Consider the following 23,141-nt stretch of genomic DNA (forward strand, 5'->3'; position numbering starts at 1 on the left):
ATATATATTTATATATATATCTTGTTCGCAATATAGCTCAACAAAGCAACATTCTTACTTGAAATGACATACAAACATCAAGACTAACACACACACACACACACACACACACAAAACACACGCACAAAAACACACAAGACAAAACACATAGGCACCTAAGTTTCACCTCCAATTACCCAGTTCTCGTTCCCCCTTTCCGAGTCTTTGGGAACAATTTACCAGCCAGCTCACGCCCCTGACCGGAAGATTTCCACTTATGTTATGGAGTCTTAATTGTCCCTTAAGATACACACCTTGAACTCTCTCTCTCTCTCTCCCAAAATGCCTCACTGGGGCGCCCCTCCCCCCCCCCTACCTTCTCAAGTGGGCCATCTCCAGACCTTAATCCCCCTACCTTCCCAAGCTCAGTACTAGTTTCCAAAACACCTACATGAACGGATACACACATACACATACAAATGAACAAACACAAACACATACACTAATAAACAGATAAATGCATAAAACACAAACATACACAATAAAATACAGACATACACAAACACAAATACCCAGACAGACACACAAACACAAACATACACACATAAACAAACAAACACCCACACAGACACACAAACACAATCATACACATACAGACATACACATACATAAACAGACACACACATATGAACAGACACAAACACATACATACACATTCACACACATTCACAAACACATCAGCTAATCTTGTCTCCTTCCCCGCTACTCAAAATAAAAGGAGGCTTAGAAACTCCAAGTTTCCGGAACACAAACTGCTCGTAATCACTTGGGTTCATCTGGGAGGAGAGCTTTCTCTAACTCTCACTCTATTTACTTTTTCTTTCGTGGAAGGGAAAGGTGGATACCGTTTTTTTTTTAGATTTTTTTTATATTTTTATCTAGTTTCGATATGTAAAGATTCGAAAAAATTATTTTTAGAAAGACAAAAAATATATATACATACTTCAGAGTATGGATATATATCCACAATAATCCCCCTTCCCTTCCCCCACTATAGGCCACACCCTTCCAAGCCCCCCGCCCTCCGTCCACACCAGACATTCCTCGTCCCATTCCATATCACGCCCGGGCTCCTAATATCCACTACTCTCCTTTAATAGCAGCCAGGGCGACGATTCCTACGCAGTAGAAGCGAGCTCCTTAGTAAAAGGGCGTCCATGATTGGTCAGTCGCCTGCAGTAACTGCCAATCACGAAATCGCCTTTTCCTGACTGCTGTCCTGATTGGTCAGTCGCCTCCAGTGACTGCCAATCACGAGATCGCCTCTACCTAACTGCTGTCCTGATTGGTTCGACCGTACCTCAGGTCGTCCATAGGAAGCTTTTAATACGTTGTGACGGTCGAGTTTTCTTTGTTTATGTTAGAGAATTTTTTCTTCTTCGTCTCGAATCCATTCTTGACCGCGGATGTGTTTCGAGATTTATTAAGGGATATTTTTAAAGTACGTTCGAGGTACTCATTTTTTTCTTTCGAGCATAAATTAATAGAGAATAGAATAAAACGTAGTTAGAAATAACGAATTTCAAATCTTGTAATCTTTTCAGAAAATGGATTTATGAATCGTCGTTTTTCGAAAATAGATGAAAGTTTATTTATTCACGTTCATATATTTTTGACGAGGTAATGAAGGGTCTTTGCTGCGAAATTTTTCTAAGCATTTTTAGCGACGAATATTTAAAATATTTTAGGCTGGAAATCTGTAACAGCAGGGATGCAGCATTTTGACGGTATGGTGTTTTATATATATATATATATATATATATATATATATATATATATATATATATATATATAATATATTATATATATACATATATTATATATGTGCAAATATATATACGAAAAATATTTAAAAAATATTCTAAAACACTCATTAAAAAAATATTTTTAAACATTCCTCACTAAAAAAATATTTTGAAACATTCGTCACTAAGAAAAATTTTAAAACATCCCTCACGGAAAAAATATTTTAAAACATTCCTCATTGAAAAAAATTTTTTAAAGCATTCCTCACTATAAAAATATTTTAAAACATTCCTAACTAAAAAAATATTTTAAAACATTCCTCACTAAAAATATTTTAAAACATTCCTCACTATAAAAATATTTTAAAACATCCCTCACTGAAAAATTATTTTAAAACATTCCTCACTAAAAAAAATACTTTAAAACCTTCCTCACTAAAAAAAAATATTTTCAAACATTCACTAAAAAAAAAAGTCTCAAAAAATGTAGCAAAGAACCTTCACTACGTCGTCAAAAGATATATACTGCGATTTAATTCATCCAATGTTTTATGAACTAATGATTTTTCATTTCAAATTTTTTAAAATTCTTAATTTGTTTTGAACTCGAATATTTGCTGTAAAAAAGGAATCTGGGCTTTTACAGAAACGTGATTTTGTTATGTAAATCTTAACTTAAAGTCGAATGGCATAAAACTATAAATATGAAATTTAATGCATGTGTCTATATTATTATTATTATTATTATTATTATTATTATTATTATTATTATTATTATTATTATTATTTAGAAGATAAAGACCTATTCATATGGAACAAGCCCAAAAGTCATATGGGCATGTTCCATATGAACAGAATGTTCATCTTCTGAATAATAATAATAATAATAATAATAATAATAATAATAATAATAATAATAATAATAATAATACCAACTTCTGATAAAAATATTGACAATTTAAGGTCATCCGAAATACACATCCATATTTCGCCCATTCATACCTGACTAACGCAAAAGGTGGATGAGGACAATAAAAGAATAAGGAGATAAAAAATAAGAAATAAAAGAATAAGTATAAAAAATAAGAAATAAATAAAAATGAAGCAAAGCAAAGGATGTGGGTGACCACCTAAGGGAAACGATCCAAGCCTATATGTACCGTAGGCGTGAAGATGGAAGGCGAAATGTGGTGGGAGGAGGAGGAGGAGGAGGAGGAGGGGAGGAGGAGGAGGAGGAGGAGGGAGGAAGGAGGAAAGGGGGAGGGGAGCAGGAGGGGAGCAGAAGCTTATATGTACAGTAGGCGTGAAGATGGAAGGACGGAAATGTGGGAGGAGGAGGAGGAGGAGGAGGAGGAGGAGGAGGAGGAGGAGGAGGAGGAGGAGGAGGAGGAGGGAGGGAGACGGGGGAGTAGAGAGGGAGATAGACATGTATCTAGATAAGAGCCCCATTCATAAAAGAGACCATTACGTCTGTTCATTTTCAGCCGCAGTTCACAAAAAGAAAAAAGAAAAAACTTGGACTAAAGTTTTCTCATTACAGAACAATAAATTCACCCGACGATGCTCTCCGTCATCTCGAGACCCTGGAGAGAGAGAGAGAGAGAGAGAGAGAGAGAGAGAGAGAGAGAGAGAGAGAGAGAGAGAGAGAGAGAGAGAGGAGGGGATTCCCTATCATCATCTTAAGAGCACTCGGGGATAGCATAAGAGATCCATTTACAACTTCAGCAACCGAATGTAGTGGGGGATTTAAAAGCCTTCATAATTCCCCCCACTACAGTAAATAACCCATTGGTAATATAAAACGCCATCTCTTACTATATCAATAAAATAACCACTTCATTAAGCAAATTGTAACTTGAGTTTATGAAATTTAGGCTGTCAAGCAAAACACAGTGGTACTTTTTGGCCATTCAGTTCTTAGAGAGAGAGTTAGAGTGGTTGAACAGCAAAGTGAAGATCAATGAAATGATGGAGAAACTTAGAGAGGTTGGGCAGCAACACTGAAGAAAGGAAGAGGGAATGGAGGTAAAGTAAAAGGCTGAAAAGTGGGTACAGCTAAAGGCCTAAGGGACGTTACAAACACCTTGTAATGCCTACAGTGCACCAAGTGAATTGCACTGATGGCACCAACCCCTTAAGGGAGAAAAGGCTGAGTATTCAAGATTCTTGGTCTCAAGAAATACAGACAGTTCAGCACAAGATTCTAGTTTAATGGGAAAGGAAGCAGGCATTCCTTCCATATATCTGTGGTGTTCCTAAAGGTTGTTTCCTTTCACCTACTCTTTCTTCCTGTCTTCATCAATGACCTTCTCCATTCTACCCCTTCTCCCGTTCATGCGTTTTTAGCCAAGGCATTAGAGGGCTAGCAGAAGGTTCTATCTAATGGGAGAGGAAGCAGATATCTATTTCCTTCCATATACTAGTGGCGTTCCTAAAGGTTGTATTCTTTCACCTACTCTTTTTTTCCTTGTCTTTATCAATGGCCTTATCAAAACTACCCTTTTCCAGTTCTTGCTTTAGTGCTTCCTTTCCCATTTCTAGTGGTGTTCCAAAAGGTTGTCTTCTTTCAACTGCTCCTTTCCCAGTCTTTATCAATGACCTTATCATCTCTACCACTCTTCCAGTTCTCGCTTTAGTTCTTCCTTTCCCATTTCTTGTGGTGTTCCTAAAGGTCGTATTCTTTCACCTGCTCCTTTCTTTCCTTGTCTTTATCATGACCTTATCATCTCTATCAGTTCTTCTTTAATGCTCACCCATTTTAGTGGGATAACTCAACTCTTTTTTCTGTCTTTATCAATCTACCAAATCTACCATGACGATAACTCAACACCTCCTCTTGACGTCCTAAACCTCCTCTTTGCTGGCACTCAATCTCAAATTGCCCAACTGATTATCAATTTCGACCTTGTGAACTTGTCTGAATGGAGAACCAGTAACTTAATTCATATTTAATGCTTTCAAAGACTTGAAGAGTTCCAATTACTAAATCTGCCTCTTACAAAACTGTACGTCTCTCTCTCTCTCTCTCTCTCAAGTAATTCCGAAGTGTCTTTCTCTAAAGCACAGCATATCGTCACTGTTTGTGAGTCTCTCTCTCTCTCTCTCTCTCTCTCTCTCTCTCTCTCTCTCTCTCTCTCTCTCTCTCTCTCTCTCTCTCTCTGTGAAGCAATTCCTAAGTCTTTCTTTCTCTCAAGCACAGTAAATCGTCACTGCTTGTGATTGCCTTTTTCTCTTTCTCTCTCTTTCACTCTGAAGAAATAGCCTCTCTCTCTCTCTCTCTCTCTCTCTCTCTCTCTCTCTCTCTCTCTCTCTCTCTCTCTCTCTCTCTCTCTGGAAGCAATACATAACACTCACACACATTATGGCAAGCAATATATTGACCGAAGTTTTTCCACAAGCACTTATACAAGCAACTGCGATATTTATTTTTTCTTGACTTACCTAATAAACAAAGTCAGGCAAAAACCAGTAGATAAATATCATTTTTTATTACTTTTCCAATCTCTCTCTCTCTCTCTCTCTCTCTCTCTCTCTCTCTCTCTCTCTCTCTCTCTCTCTTTTTCCTCGCTAATCGACAGCAATTACGGCTAAGGAAATAAGACGGAAAAAGCGAAGTCATTATCACGTAATGATGCAATAATGGTACAGCCGACAGAGACACATCAGGGCTCCGATTATCCCAGCATCAAATTAAAAGGTTTGTTGCAGGAAACACACACACAAACACACACACACATATACATACACATATATATATATATATATATATATATATATATATATATATATATATATATATATGTATGTATATACACAAGTATATGTACAGATACAGTATATATATAATACATATATATATATATAAATATATATATATATATATATATATATATATATATATTATATATTATATATAATTATATAAAAATATATTCATATTTTGAATACTACTACTACTACTACTACTACTACTACTACTACTACTACTGCTGCTGCTAATAATAATAATAATAATAATAATAATAATAATAATAATAATAATAATAATAATAATATCGTTATTTATACTAATAAAAATACACACACGTATATATGTACAGTATATGTATATGTGTATATATATATATAATATATATAAATATACATATTATATATTTATATACATAATCTTCAGTTCACTTACAAATACCTAACTAAAACTTTTTTGACTCAATGACTCAACAAAACTCAGCACATGAGTCAAACTGACTCATCAGTTTGGAAAGGAGTCTGACTGACCCCTGGCTGAATAATCTCACCCTAAAAATATCAATAAGTAAAAAATGAGCCGAAGTTTTTTCGGCGCAATCGAGTTTTCTGTACAGCCGCTACAGCGTATAATCAAGGCCACCGAAAGTAGATCTATCTTTCGGTGGTCTCGGTATAACGCTGTATGAGCCGGGGCCCATGAAACTTTAACCACTGCCCGGTGGTGGCCTGGCCCATATCGTTGCCAGAAGGACGATCATGGCTAACTTTAACCTTAAATAAAATAAAAACTACCGAGGCTAGAGGGCTGCAATTTAGTATGTTTGATGACTGGTGGGTGGATGATCAACATACCAATTTGCAGCCCTCTAACCCCGGTAGTTTTCAAGATCTGAGGGCGGACAGAAAAAGTGCGGACAGAAAAAAGTGCGGACGGACAGACAAAGCCGGCTCAATAGTTTTCTTTTACAGAAAACTAAAAAAGCAAAACCAATAATATAACCATATATTCCTTTACATTTAAATGATCTCAATTTAAAATGATTCCATAAAGAACGAAATAATGGAGAAACAATACATCTCTTGAGAAACGAGAAGGATTATAAAAATGAAAAATAAAAAAACAAAATGTTTTTAACTCCCCCATAGGTCAAAACAAAAGAGGATAAAAGGCCTGACCACAAGATGACAACACTCTATCTGCTTACTCACTGATGACGTCATAAGGTAGCCGCAACATGTCTGCCCCTCCTCGGGATGACGAATGGGTATTTTTATTTATTTATTTAATTTTCTTTTTAAATATCAGAGGATGGTAGATTTACATGTAACATCAATGAGAGTACGATACGTCATAATGACGGTACGTAACGTCTCTCGTGTCAGAAATTGTTATCTAATACCAGATAAAAGGACATTCAATATATTTTTGAAATTCCAACCATTCCACTTTCCTGGTCTTGAAGAAATTCCTACCCAATCTCGATTCCTTTCAACCGGACGACTGGAATGGGATCAGTGCTTCCATTCCCATTTCTACATCTTGCGATTCCTAAATTATTCCTTTCACTGGACGCAAGCACATCACAAAAAGCGCTTGCAGTCGGCCTTTGACCGGAAAATTGAGTTTTTGAGGGAATTTTAGTTTAGCTGTTTGTTAGAATTTCAATAAGGATGGTGGGAGAATTTTTTCTTGTCTAACTCTGGGAGGAGACAATATGTTTTTTATATAGATAAACATTCTCTCTCTCTCTCTCTCTCTCTCTCTCTCTCTCTCTCTCTCTCTCTCATATAGTTCATAAGCTCTTGACATATAAAGAGGGAAAACAATCTTCCCAGGACTCCTCTCTCTCTCTCTCTCTCTCTCTCTCTCTCTCTCTCTCTCTCTCTCTCTCTCTCATTATATTTTGTTTATGTTGAAGCGTGGAAGAGAGAGAGAGAGAAAGAGAAGAGAGAAGAAGAGAGAGAGAGAGAGAGAGAGATAGAGAGAATAAAGAGATATATATGTTCAGTTTCATATACACGGAGGACACAGCCTTACCAGGACTTTCCCCTTGAACTCTCTCTCTCTCTCTCTCTCTCTCTCTCTCTCTCTCTCTCTCTCTCTCTCTCCATGTAGTTGTTGTTGATCTTCTGCTTGCAGTAATGGTTACTGCAAGCAGCAGAGACCGGGATCAACGTCCCAGAAAAAGAAATTCTTTAAATGTCCGCTTTATCGAAATTGCTTGCGCTCACTTTGAAAGTTCTACATTCTCACGTAGTTCCCAGGATTACATTTACTGTAATTGCTTCGTAATGGGACCGTGCAGTTTGTCGATACGATCGCGAGACATTAAAATGAAAGAAGAAGAAGAAAACATCTACATCACCGCATATGGATGAGATATAATGAGAAAAGTATAATTCTGCCTATCTACAAATAAAACAAATGAAACGGATATCATGTAAGAAGAGAGAGAGAGAGAGAGAGAGAGAGAGAGAGAGAATTACATATGTTCACTTTAAAGACAAGTTCCCTAACCAAACTCTCACTCTCTCAGGAGAGAGAACTCTCTCAGAGAGAGAGAGAGAGAGAGAGAGAAGAGAGTCAACTGCAGCCCAAAAGTTCGAGCCCCCCAGTATATAAATCTTCCAGAATGGTGATAAATCGTTTCCCAGTCGTGGTGTACTTTACAAAATGATCTCGTATATAACATTCGGCAATTGACCGATGTTCTCCGATAGAAAAATTGCTTGTAATCCAACCTACTAACTGCAGGAATCACAACAGCGATGTTTTGCAAGGCTAGAGAGAGAGAGAGAGAGAGAGAGAGAGAGAGAGAGAGAGAGAGAGAGAGAGAGAGAGAGAGAGAGAGAGAGAGTAATATTTTGTGTATGTCGAAGCGTGGGAGGAGAGAGAGAGAGTAATATTTTGTCTCAATGCATGAACCTGATGTAAGAGAGAGAGAGAGTTTAATATTTTGTCTATCAAAACAGAGAACCTGATGTGAGAGAGAGTTTAATATTTTGTCTATCAAAACAGAGACCTGATGTAGAGAGAGAGAGAGAGAGAGAGAGAGAGAGAGAGAGAGAGAGAGAGAGAGAGAAATAAGATATATTCGTTTCCTAACCAACTCTCATTCTCACTGAGAGAGAGAGAGAGAGAGAGAGAGAGAGAGAGAGAGAGAGAGAGAGAGAGAGAGAGAGAGAGAGTGGAAGAAAGATTTAAAGCTTGTTTAACTCTATTACTGGCAAAGTGGCACCCTGGTCGCAAAGAAAAAAAAGGTTTCCCAAAAAACCCCTAAAATTAAAGTGGAGATAAAAGCTTTCCCAGAGGAGGTGGGAAAAAATTAGAGTGGGAATAAAAGAGAGAGAGAGAGGAGGGAGAGAGAATCACACCACCAGAGAGATTTTCCTGAGAGAGGAGAGATTGTTGGCCAAAATTTGGGAGAGAGAGAGAGAGAGAGAGAGAGAGAGAGAGAGAGAGAGAAGGGGGGCACTGGGAAGGGAGGTAGGAAAAAGGTTTAAAAGTAAAGAGGAACAGAACTGTTAAAAAGTCATTAATGATAATTAAAGGGATTTCTAAAACAGCCAATGGTACTAACATTAACCAAGATTAACTTCCTGATAACCAACAAAATAAACCTAATCGCAGTTCATCACAACCAACTAAGAGCACTTCAAGGACGAGCAAGGAAAACCAGTTCAACCAATTCGGGTTTGTACAATGACGCCCAGTTGTTTTTAGTTTTCTTTTACAGAAAATATCTCATTCACATTTTCACCTTTGGTGGAATTTTTCGTAAAATTAGACGTATAACTTAGCGTAGAGTTCTGCTAACAAAATTACAACCTGATATTTAACAAACCGAATTGAAAAGCAGTCTCATACCAGTTAGAAACACCAGCACAATAATAATAATAATAATAATAATAATAATAATAATAATAATAATAATAATAATAATAACAATAATAATAATAATTTTTATTTTTCTAGGATACAAACCTACGCTTTCATAAATTAGTTACTCCATTTAAGAAAGCGTAAATATAATAATAATAATAATAATAATAATAATAATAATAATAATAATAATAATAATAATAATAATAATAAAAATCAAATAAAAAAATCAGTATTATTATTTTTTATAATAAAAATAATAAAATAATAAAAATAATAATAGTAACAAAATAATATCACTATTATTATTATTATTAGTTATTATTATTATTATTATTATTATTATTATTATTATTATTATATTTACGTTTTTATTATGATTAACAATAATAATAAAAATTATAACATTAATTAATAATAATAATAATAATAATAATAATAATAATAATAATAATAATAATAATAATAATAATACCAGCCTGGAGTTCTCAGACTAACCACACGCAATTTATGCATCATAAAAAAAACACTGATAGGAGGCACCTAGAATTTTCATAAGCCCCATCGGAGATATTTCAAACTTGGAGCAACAAAGGCTAAAGTTGACTTTGTTTTAAGAAGAAGAGCAATATAAATATTGGGCTGGAAAATGACGAGAGGGAGATGGAGGGAGAGAAAGGGAGGGGGAGGGGAGTGGGGAGAGTCAATAAGACGTTATCTAGGTGGATATAAACTATATAAAATTCTTTGTTTATTGGTGGGGAGATATTTGAATTTTAAAGGGTTTAAAATATTTGTCAGATGGAGGTCATTTTGAAGTGACTGATAGTGTAAAGTTACGTGATATTCCTTAATAAATTAAATAAAAATATATCCATTTAAGTAATATTGTAATGGAGAAACGAATCCACAGTTATGTATATGTATATATATTTAAAGATAGAACTGTATACTGTATATAGTTCTATCTTTAAATATATATATACATATATATGCATAACTGTGGATTTGTTTCTCCAATTTAAGACTCATAATACTTATGAGTATTTTTTAATACTGTAAAATTGAGAAGGAATATTAAGGAGTATTCTCGTTTAAAATAATATTTAGAAGGAATATTAAGGAGTATTCTCCTTTAAAATAATATTGAGAAGGAATATTCAGGAGCATTCTCGTTTAAAATAATATTGAGAAGGAATATTAAGGAGTATTTTCGTTTAAGATAATACTGAGAAGGAATATTAAAGAGTATTTTCGTTTAAAATAATATTGAGAAGGAACATTAAAGAGTATTCTCTTTTAAAATAATATTGAGAAGGAATATTAAGGAGTATTTTCGTTTAAAATAATATTGAGAAGGAATATTAAGGAGTATTCTCATTTTAAAATAATACTGAGAAGGAATATTAAGGAGTATTTTCGTTTTAAAATAATATTGAGAAGGAGTATTAAGGAATAATCTCGTTTAAAATAATATTGATAAGGAATATTGAGGAGTATTCTCTTTTAAAATAATATTGAGAAGGAATATTAGGGAGTATTCTCGTTTAAAATAATATTGAGAAGGAATATTGAGGAGTATTCTCGTTTAAAATTAAGATAAAATAAAGAAAATACCAGTTATTCAATACCTAAGATGGCCGAAGACGCACTCGAAAGACAGAAAAACAAACAAATAAATAAATAAATTAATTAATAAGTAAAATAGAACAGAAGTAAATAAATACAATAAAAATAAATAAAGGACGTAGGAGTAATAAGTCTAAGCCATAAAATGGGTAATAGATCAAATATAATTACCAGCTTTCGCGTACGAGATAAAACTCTCTCTCTCTCTCTCTCTCTCTCTCTCTCTCTCTCTCTCTCTCTCTCTCTCTCTCTCTCTGTTTGAAAGACTATTGTACAACACTTTTGCCAGTTGTATTTCTCTCTCCTCTCTCTCTCTCTCTCTCTCTCTCTCTCTCTCTCTCTCTCTCGGTTTGAAAGACTATCGTACAACACTTTTGCCAATTCTCTCTCTCTCTCTCTCTCTCTCTCTCTCTCTCCCTCTCTCTCTGTTTGAAAGACTATCGTACAACACTTTTGCCAGTTGTATCTCTCTCTCTCTCTCTCTCTCTCTCTCTCTCTCTCTCTCTCTCTCTCTCTCTCTCTCTCTCTCTCGCAGGTTTCCTCAACCCCACTATTTCCTATCTTATTTTTTCTATTTTTCTTTCTGGATTTTCCTTCCTCCCTTCCTCCCATTCTCCTTCGGGAGCGTGACAATTTCCCGAAGAATAAACCAGGAAGACCGAGGGAATGAGAGAGAAGAAGGAGAGAATGAGAGAGAAGGAAAAGATTCCTCCTGTGCTCCTGTGACCGGCTAACTAGGAAGGAAAATCCAATTATTAAAGCTTTCATATATTCATCGCTCGAGTTCTCAAAAGGCTATGGAGTTCCCTGACATCTAGGGGTGGGAAGGGGAGAGGGGGGCGAGGAGGAGGGGAAGTGGAGGAAGAAGAGGTGAACGGGAGGAGGAGGGGAAGGAGGGGAAGCGGGAGGAGAGTGGCTGGGAGGGGGGAGGGGATGACGAGAAGGGGGAGGAAGAGGAGAGTGGATGGGGGAAGGGGAGGTGATGGGAGGGGAGGGGATGAGGAGGAAAGGGAGGAGGAGGAGGAGGATGGTGGGGGAGGAGGATGTAGGAAAGGGGAGGAAGAGGAGGGTGAGTGGTAAGGGGAGGGAAGGGGGAGGTGATGGGAGGGGAGGAGGGAGGATGGAAGGGAGGAGGAGGAGGGTGGGAGGGAAGGGGGAGGAGGAGGAGTAGGAATGGAAGGGGATGGAGAGGAGGGTGACTGGGAGGGGGGGAAGGAAGGGGAGGTGATGGAAGGGAAGGAGGAGGAGAAAGGGGAGGGGGAGGAAGAAAGGGAGGAGTAGGAGGGAGAAGGTGGTGATGGGGGAGGAGGAGGAGGAGGTGGGAGGGGAGGAGGAGGAGGAGGAGGAGGAGGAGGAGGAGGAGGAGGAGGAACGAGGAATGAAGTAACAAAACTATGGAATGATCAAAGAAGCATAATGAAAAGGGGAACAGACAGACAGACAGACATACAGACTCTCTCTCTCTCTCTCTCTCTCTCTCTCTCTCTCTCTCTCTCTCTCTGTGTCACGATTGAAATGCAAGCAAAAATTCAAAACTGAAGCAACTTCAGAAGCGAGGCCATTTTTGATTATGGAAATCACGGCTGTATTTTTCGACGCAGAGGACGCGACAGAAATCTCTGTATAATATTTACCGATCCTGAAGTTTTGAATTCGAGATGGAAAACGGAAGCATTTGAGAGAGAGAGAGAGAGAGAGAGAGAGAGAGAGAGAGAGAGAGAGAGAGAGAGAGTTTCACCATCATATTAGTGTGTTTGTGTATATATATGTCTGTATATATATCAAATATAAAGAGGAGATAAAAACGTCAAAATGTAGAAAGAAAATGCTATATTTCAGAGACCAACTGTCTCCCCTCATCAGGCAAATAGTCATATATATATATATATATATATATATATATATATATATATATATATATATATATATATATATACTGTATATATATATCCCAACCAATCTCAAAGGACCTCTGCCTATTTACCTTGACTGACAGGAGCCTGTATAAAAAATAGAGTGTATAAATCCCTTGGGCATGCAGCTGTGACGTCACGGCTGACAACAAATGACGTCATTCTTTAATTCTATTTCATTAGCGAGACGTCTGTTCCCTGGCGTATTTGCATTTTGAAATACGCGGCTACGAAGTGTTAATGAGTATATTATACTTTACGCAGAGAGAGAGAGAGAGAGAGAGAGAGAGAGAGAGAGAGAGAGAGAGAGAGAGAGAGAGAGAGAGAGAGAGAGACTTTATTAGAGATAAAAATAAAGAAATTATGATCGACACCACTGGAGCGGAGTTTTATGTGCTTTAATCATTTGCACCTTCGTTATAGAGAGAGAGAGAGAGAGAGAGAGAGAGAGAGAGAGAGAGAGAGAGAAATGGTCGCATCTTCATTAAAGAAAAAATAAAGATATTATGAAAGAGAAAAATGGAGAGAGGTTTTATATACCTAACTCATTTGCCTCCTTCGTTAGTGAGAGAGAGAGAGAGAGAGAGAGAGAGAGAGAGAGAGAGAGAGAGAGAGAGAGAGAGGAAGGGGATATTTACAACTTCATTAAAGAAAAATAAAGAAATTATGATCGAGAAGAATGGAGCCTAATTTTATATACCTAGATATTTAACCCGTTAAAGAGAGAGAGAGAGAGAGAGAGAGAGAGAGAGAGAGAGAGAGAGAGAGAGAGAGAGAGAGAGAGAGGAAGGGGGATATTTACAACATCATTAAAGAAAAAATAAAGAAATTATGATCGAGAAAAATGGAGCCTAAGTTTATATACCTAGATATTCACTCCGTTAAAGAGAGAGAGAGAGAGAGAGAGATTCTCCTATCTGACCTCTGTGGTTGTATTTATACATATAAAAAAGAGAGCAATAGTAGTGCAGAAGATAAGAGGCAATTTGAAAAGCTATTAGATATGCTACTAGAACATAACATTCAGCAAATAAATCACCTACCAACAAGAAAGGATAATATTTTAGACCTAGTATTTGTGAATGAGGTGAACTATGTTAAAAGAAATAATAGTATATAACACGAGTATTTGGACCATAATGTCATAGAATTAACAGTCCGTTCAGAACATACGAAAACAAAGAAAAGCAAGAGTCGAAAATGGGAAGGATATGGAAAATACAATTTCTATAGTAAGAATATAAATTGGTCAAAACAAATGAAGAATTAAACAAAGAATGGGAAAACATATTTGTAAGTGATGATATACAGGTAAATACTGATATATTTATATAAAATATTAGAGGAAATAGTGGAAAAATATATACCGAAGAAAAAGTAAGCATCAGTCACGAATTCCAAGAGACAGAAGGATCTTGTTCAGAAAATTAGAAAGTGGAAAAAAGCTCTTGCAAAAGAAAAGAATGCATGGAAAGTGATGGAACTAAAAAGTAAGATAGAAAATGCAGAACAAAAAGATTATACAATCAAAAGAAAATGAAAAATGGAACCTAGAAGAAATGACACTACAAAATATCAAGCAAAACCTAAAATTTTTATTCATATGCAAAAAGATGAATAAAATAAGAGTAGAAATAGGCCCTCTAAGAATTGAAGGCGATTAACGAATGAAAAAAAGGAAATATGTAACATATTAGCAGAAAGATATAGAGTGAATTTACACTAGAATTGACAATGAAGATAATGATACAGAAATAAGAGATGAAAATACTGAATACTTATCAGATATAGATATTACAGAAGCCGATATTGTGCAGGCTATTAATGAAATTAAAATGGATCAGCAGCAGGACCAGATGGAGTACCTGCCATATTGTTAAAGAAAGTGGTTCATTCAATCGCAAAGCCGCTAGCAATATTATTAAGGCAAAGTATAGATACAGGCAAGATTTATGATGAGCATAAATTAGCATATATTACTCCTACTTTCAAAAGTGGTTCAAGACTAGAGGCAAGTAATTATAGGCCTGATGAGTCTGACATCTCATATTATGAAAGTATATGAAAGGGTAATGAAAAAATATAATGAAACATTTAATGAAAAATAGATTGTTCAATATAGGACAACATGGTTTTGTACCGGAAAAAGTACACAAACCCAACTGTTAGTCCACCATGAAAGCATATATAAAAATATGATAAATGAAAAAGATACAGATGTGGTTTACCTAGACTTTGCAAAAAGCTTTTGACAAGGTAGATCATAATATATTAGCGAAAAAAATTAGAAAACATAACATTGTTGACAAAGTAGGAAGATGGATAAAAGAATTTTTGCAAAATAGAAAACAGATAGTGATTGCAAACGATGAGAAATCGGATGAAGCTACGGTAATATCCGGAAAAATTACAGGGTACGGTGTTAGCTGCATTGCTGTTTGTGATTATGATTGCAGACATAGACAGTAATGTTAAGGACTCAGTAGTAAGAAGTTTCGCAGATGACACAAGAATAAGTAGAGAAATTGCTTGTGATGAAGATAGGAACTCGCTACAAAGAGACCTAAACAAATATATAAATGGGCAGAGATAAATAGGATGGTATTTAACTGATAAATTTGAATCAATGAACTATGGTGATAAAGTAGGAATGCTATATGCATATAAAGGACCTAATAATGAGACAATCACAAACAAGGAAGCAGTTAAAGACCTTGTGTGATGTTGAATAGGAATATGTTATGCAATGATCAAATAGCAATTCTATTGGCAAAATGCAAAGCAAAAATGGGAATGTTGTTCCGGCACTTCAAAACTAGAAAAGCTGAACACATGATTATGCTTTATAAAACGTACGTACGTAGTCCACTTTGAATATTGCAATATAATATGGTACCCACACTACCAAAAGGATATTGCACAAATAGAGAGTGTACAAAAGGTCATTTACAGCTAGAATAGAAGAAGTTAAGGACCTTGACTACTGGGAAAGACTACAATTCTTAAATTTATATAGTCTTGAAAGGAGAAGAGAACGCTACATGGTAATTCAAGCATGGAAACAGATAGAAGGAATTACCGAAAACATCATGGAACTAAAATTATCAAAAAGAGCAAGCAGAGGTAGATTAATAGTGCCAAAAACTATACCAGGAAAATTAAGGAAAGCACAGGACATTAATCCACCACGCACCAGCATCGATAATGCAGCGTCTATTCAATGCGCTACCAGCTCATCTGAGAACATAACAGGAGTGAGCGTAGATGTGTTTAAGAATAAGCTCGACAAATATCTAAGATGCATCCCAGACCATCCAAGACTGGAAGATGCAAAATATACCGGAAGATGCGTTAGCAACTCTCTGGTAGACATCAAAGGTGCCTACACTGGGGGACCTGGGGCAACCTGGAACGAATTGTAAGGTCTGTAAGGTCTGTAAGGCTTCATCACATTAAGCGCGAAATGAGATAATCACTAAGCGTCACAGTGACAGGAACAAATGATCTCATTACCCTATCTGATAATTTTGCTCTGATACGGAAAATGATATTGAGCATGCATATGAAGCGGTGGGATCTCTCTCTCTCTCTCTCTCTCTCTCTCTCTCTCTCTCTCTCTCTCTCTCTCTCTCTCTCTCTCTCTCTCAGTAATCAGGCGCAAAATAGCTTTAATGAAGGTGCAAATGATTCACGTATATAAATGACACTCCATTTTGGTCGGTCATATTTCCTTTTTATTTTTTATCTTCAATGAATCTGATGCTATCCTCTCTCTCTCTCTCTCTCTCTCTCTCTCTCTCTCTCTCTCTCTCTCTCTCTCACACACACACACAAACAAATCAGAGGTTCAAAGGAGGAAGAATATATAATGCGACGAAGTAAATTGAAAATTAGCATCTTAATGTAGACCTATCCTGGGCTCTGAACAGTCGCCATTTTGGCTGTTTCTTTTTTTGTCTTCAATAACATGTAACTAATCGAAGCTAATATATATTTAAATTTATCATGTCAATTTTATATTTAGGTAATAAAAATTATCTTTGAATGGGGTTAAAATATAGGAATGCTACTTTAAATATCTGGGAAAAAAATTTTAACAATTAGGATAAAAATCAAGTTGCAACCCTGCCTTCCAAAACACGGCTGCCAACATTATTTGCAAGGATGATCAAAACAGGGCTGCCAACATTATTTGCAAGGACAATCAAGGAAGCAATGAAATATTAAAAAAAAATATCTGTGATCCTACTGTCACAAAGCCTTCTCTCTCTCTCTCTCTCTCTCTCTCTCTCTCTCTCTCTCTCTCTCTCTCTCTCGGAAATGGAAAAAGGTTCCTTTTGAAATCTCTAACTTTTCCTAACAAGGAAAAGAGGCTCCCTAAAAGTTTTGTAAAAAAAAAAAAAATGTAAAAGGCCACCCTCTTTTTCATTTCCACCATACCAGCAGGCTTTTGGAAAACATGACCCTACTCAGATGGCTACAGATTATATATATATATATATATATATATATATATATATATATATATATATATATATATATATATTATATATATATATATATATATATATTATATATATATATATATATATATATATATATATATATATATATATATATATATATATATATACACACATATATATAAGCAGAACTCCATCAATTGTCAGCTGGGTGACGTAATGGCTCACCTATGGACCTTCGGGTATAAATACCGCTTTTCTGTAACTTGGTCTCATTCACTATTTGCCTGAGGAGAGAGACAGTTAGGTCTCTGAAATATAGCCTTTACTTTCCACATTTCGGCGTTTTTATGGGCTCCTTATACTTGATGATGTATATATATATATATTTATATATATATATATATATATATATATATATATATATATATATATATATATATATATATATAATATATATATATATATATATATATATATATATATATATATATATTTATGTATATATATGAGTGTATATATATACATGTGTACATATATATACAATATAATAAATATATATATACACACAATATATATAAAAATGTATTACATAAGGTAGGTTACTTTACATTGTAATTACAGTTTACAAAAAACTTGTGATAAGTACCATCCAAAATACAGTATAACTCATTTTTGCAAAGATTTTATAAGGCTGTAATTCATGTACATTACAAGACATGCTTGTGTACGGAACTATAACCTACCGACACAATATAACCCAAATCGTAGAAATGGTTCGAGGTGGCACATCAATACTGTGTTCAAGATATAAGAAGAATGTGTGGTTTATGTAATGTAAAGGAGGGGGCTAGGGAAGCTCGTCTGAGATACTATATGGCCAGTAGTAAGAAGAGAGGAGGTGGAACCAATCAAGAGAGCCAAGAACATGCCAGTGATGGGAAGATGCAAGGAATAGAAAATAGATGGAGAAAGTTGACTTGAGCGGCCGGCCCTGCTATACAGTGGGATTGATAAGGTCGGAAAAGAAGAAGAAGAAGTCGAAACGCGTGCTTTATTACAGAAGCACGATTATGGCTAACTTTAACCTTAAATAAAATAAAAACTACTGCGGCTAGAGGGCTGTAATTAGGTATGTTTGATGATTGGAGGGTGGATGATCAACATACCAATTTGCAGCCCTCTAGCCTCAGTAGTTTTTGAGATCTGAGGGCGGACAGAATAAAGTGCGGACGGACAGACAAAGCCGGCACAATACTTCTCTTTTACAGAAAACTAAAATACATAACTACATATCTAAACCATAGCTGTTCACACGGGAAGTCTATATGCATGGTTTATTACACATTTAAACCATCCTTATTCACTTATAACATTACACATGGCTACACATTTAAACCACAGCTGTTTATGTACACCCCAAAAGTGTAACTACACTTTGGCGTTTCATCTAATGGAGGTAATGTACAGTAATGTGCATGGCTATAAATAACAATATAATCACTATTATATTCAGATTTTTATTTTATTTTACCTGGCCTTTTTAAAAATGCCTATAGCCTATACATAAAATTTTTCAATATAGACTCACGCATATAGAGCCGATACAAAACTTTTTGGAACACGGAATCACGCATATATAGTGTATTCAAAACTTTTTGAACACAGACCCACGCATATATAACCTATACAAAACTTTTTGAATGCAGACTCACGCATATATAGGGCAAACAAAACTTTTTGAATATAGACTCACGCATATATAGTGTATACAAAACTTTTTTAATATAGACTCACGCATATATAGTGTATACAAAACTTTTTGAATATAGACTCATGTGCATATAGTGTATACAAAACTTTTTGAACACACTCATGCATAAATAGCGTATACAAAACTTTTTGAAAAGACTCACGTATACATAATGTATACAAAACTTTTTGAACAAAGACTCACGAATATGTAGTCTATAGAAACCTTTCTGAACACAGACTCACGCATATATAGCCTGCACAAAACTTTATTGAACGTAGGCTCACGCATACAGTATATAGCCTATACAAAACTTTCTGAACACTATAAATGATTCAGCTACATTGGTCGCCCTTATTCAAAACCGCTTAAAAATATCCCTAAAATGCTAGTTGTCTAAGGAAGTGGTTCTTCACCTTTTCATTACCGCGGCCCCCTTCTAAGAGTTGGTGGACCTTCCCTCCACCGCCCCTCCTTGCACCTATGAGTAAAATTCCCTCTCTTGCTAAGAGAACAACGAATATAATTAGAGAATTTTTAAATCTTCCCCCTAGGGCTCGCGCCTCCCAGGTTTGAGAAGTACTGATAATAAGGCAACGCAAAGACTGTACTTACGCATTTTGAATGATTCGCAGAAAAATTCTTTAAGACGCTACATATTGATTTTTTCAAGCAGCTGCAAGCAGTCCACAGCCCAGATAAGAGGTTGAGGGAACACGGAGGAGACTGACACACGCACATGAACGCACAGACCGAAATTATTAACCAAAACAAACAAGAAGACGGAGTCAAACTTAAGCTTTTCAAAACAACAGGACGCGAGACGGGAGTACCCAAGAGACTCGCTTACTCACTGGCAACTTTCTCTCTCTCTCTCCCTCTCTCTCTCTCTCTCTCTCACCAGCCAAGGAGTCTAAAAGGCAGCAGCGAGACGACTACGAAGGGTTTTACTGTAACCCTTGCTTATCTGACCCTTGTTGGAAGGTTACCAAAATACACAGTATAAAATGTAAGTAAATGGAGGAGAAGTGTTGCCAATCGTAGGGTCGAGACATAACGCACGAGAATGGCTTATGTATTCGTCTTTTGATTCGGGTTTTTGTGATGCGTTACAGGGGTTGGGGGGGATTAAAAGCAATATCTTTAAAGATAATCTTAAATGGTTCTGACTATATATATTATAATTATCATTATTTTAACTTAAAGGATGAATATGAAATTGAATAATGTTTTATTTTTCTCGTCCATCCAAATTAGAATATATATATATATATATATATATATATATATATATATATATATATATATATATATATATTATATATATATATATATATATATATATATATATATATATATATATATATTATATATATATACATTTATATATAATCCCCAAAAATCTAATTATTGACATCAACTGCCAAAATTTAAATAAATATCATTAACAACAAAGCAAAATATGCCCAAGTTTATGGCGCAATCGAGTTTTCTGTACAGCATATAATCAAGGCCACCGAAAATAGATCTATCTTTCGGTGGTCTCTGTATAATGCTGAATGAGCCGCGGCCCATGAAACTTTAATCAAGGCTCGCTGGCGGCCTGTGTTGTTGCGTTGCCGAAAGCACGATTGTGGCTAAATTTAACCTTAAATAAAATAAAACTACTGAGGCTAGAGGGCTTGCAATTTGGGTATGTGACTGAGGGTGATGATCAACATACCAATTTGCAGGCTCAGGGTGGATCCTGTATCGTTGCCAACTGATTAAAAGGCTAACTTTAACCTTAAATAAAATAAACTCGACTGAGGCTAGAGGGCAGCCCTCTGATGACTGAGGTGATGATCAACATACCAATTTGCAGCCCTCTAGCCTCAGCGGCCCGGTGGTGGCCTAACTTTAACATCGAATAAAATGAAAACTACTGAGGCTAGAGGACTGCAATTTGGTACGTTTGATGCCTGGATGCTGGATGATCAACAGACCAATTTGCAGCCCTCTAGCCTCAGTAGTTTTTAATATATTAAAAAAAAAAAAAATTTTAAGACAAAAATTAAACTCACGTTATCCAGCGGCGGCTGAGTGACAGTCAGCTGCACTTTGTCCTTGCATGACCTGACCAGCTGGATCACGTGATCCCGGGGCGCCTTCTTCACGTCCTCGCCGTTGATCATCAGGATTTGGTCGCCCGGAAGCAGCTTCTCCACGCTGGGGCCCCCTTCGGTCACGAACCTGGGGAAGGAAGGAAGGGTTTATTATTATTATTATTATTATTATTATTATTATTATTATTATTATTATTATTAAGAACCTGGGGAGAAAAGGATATTATTATTATTATTTTTATTATTATTATTATTATTATTATTATCGTCCAGAAGTTGGTGGGCAAAGGTTACAATTATTACTATTATTATTATTATTATTATTATTATTATTATTATTATTATTATTATTATTATTATATACGTGTCCACAGAGCAAACATATGTTAAAAGGGAAAATTAATAATTGAAATGAATTATTACATACATACAAACATACATATATACATACACACATACACATACTTACGTACACACATACATAAATACACACCATTACTGATAAGAATAATTATGGCAATAAGAATCTCATATGAGGAAAGCAAAATAAAAAATAATTAGTTTTAAAAATGCTTTGCATACACGCCATTTTATTTTTCACTCATACACAAACAACACACACACACAAACGCTCATATATAAACACACACAAACATGCGCACATACATTACGAACTGTAAATTCATAACATTTAAAACCTGATTCCAAAAAATGAAAAATAATAAATAAATAAAAAATGAAAACAAGTAAAAAATGCCCCAGAGTTTCTTCAGTGAAATCGAGTTTTCTGTACAGCCGCAACAGCGTATAATCAAGGCTCCCGTAAATGGATCTATCTTTCGGCGGTCTCGGTATAATGCTGTATAAGCCGCGGCCCATGAAACTTTCAGCCACGGTCTGGTGGTGGCCTGTCCTATATCGTTGCCAGAAGCATGATGTTGGCTAACTTTAACCTTAAATAAAATAAAATCTACTGAGGCTAGAGGGCTGCAATTTGGTATGCTTGATGATTGGAGGGTGGATGATCAACATACCAATTTGCAGCCCTCTAGCCTCGGTAGTTTTCAAGATCTGGGGGCGGAGAGAAAAAGTGCGGACAGAATAAAGTGCGGACGGACAGACCAAGCCATCTTATTAGTTTTCTTTTACAGAAAACCAAAAATAGAAAATAAATACAAAAAACGAAAACCAATGATTTCAAAGGCGTTCCTCTTAACCGTCCATCTTGGGGATACAGTTTTCCGCTTTCTCCCAATTCCCATCGTGAACGTGGCCCGTCACACACGGTTCTATCCATTCCCTCAATTTGCAACCAATTCAACGGCGGGTCTCCCATGACGTTGATATTCTAATCGGAATGTTTGAGAGAGAGAGAGAGAGAGAGGAGAATATATTGAGGTAACTGAAATGAGATAGAGAAAAAAATACAGAGGATCTATACACACTTACATATATAAATACATGTGCGTAAGGGAGAGAGAGAGAGAGAGAGAGAGAGAGAGAGAGAGAGAGAGAGAGAGAGAGAGAGAGAGAGAGAGAGGAATATATTGAGGCAATTGAACTGATACAGAGAAAAAATTACAAAGGATCTATACACATATAAAAACATAGGTGAGAGAGAGAGAGAGAGGAGAGAGAGAGAGAGAGAGAGAGAGAGAGAGAGAGAGAGAGAGAGAGAGAGAGAGAGAGAGAGAGAGTTAAGTATACCTTAGTTTAACCAGACCACTAAGCTCATTAACAGCTCCCCTAGGGCTGGAGAGAGGAATATGCTGAGATAATTAAAATAAGAGAAAAAAATTACACACGATCTCTTCACATACATATATAAATGAACGTGTGAGAGAGAGAGAGAGAGAGAGAG

General features: G+C 35.9%; 1 protein-coding gene across 1 annotated transcript in view; it reads right to left on the reverse strand.

The window, feature by feature from the left end:
- The window catches only part of LOC136838413 (serine-rich adhesin for platelets), a 549,424-nt gene that overhangs the window by 272,639 nt on the left and 253,644 nt on the right, over positions 1 to 23,141 (reverse strand). The window contains 1 exon segment of the mRNA XM_067103288.1: positions 21,239 to 21,407. Coding sequence (XP_066959389.1) covers positions 21,239 to 21,407 — 169 coding nt within the window.

Source organism: Macrobrachium rosenbergii, chromosome 5 (assembly GCF_040412425.1).
Source record: "Macrobrachium rosenbergii isolate ZJJX-2024 chromosome 5, ASM4041242v1, whole genome shotgun sequence".
Classification (NCBI taxonomy): domain Eukaryota; kingdom Metazoa; phylum Arthropoda; class Malacostraca; order Decapoda; family Palaemonidae; genus Macrobrachium; species Macrobrachium rosenbergii.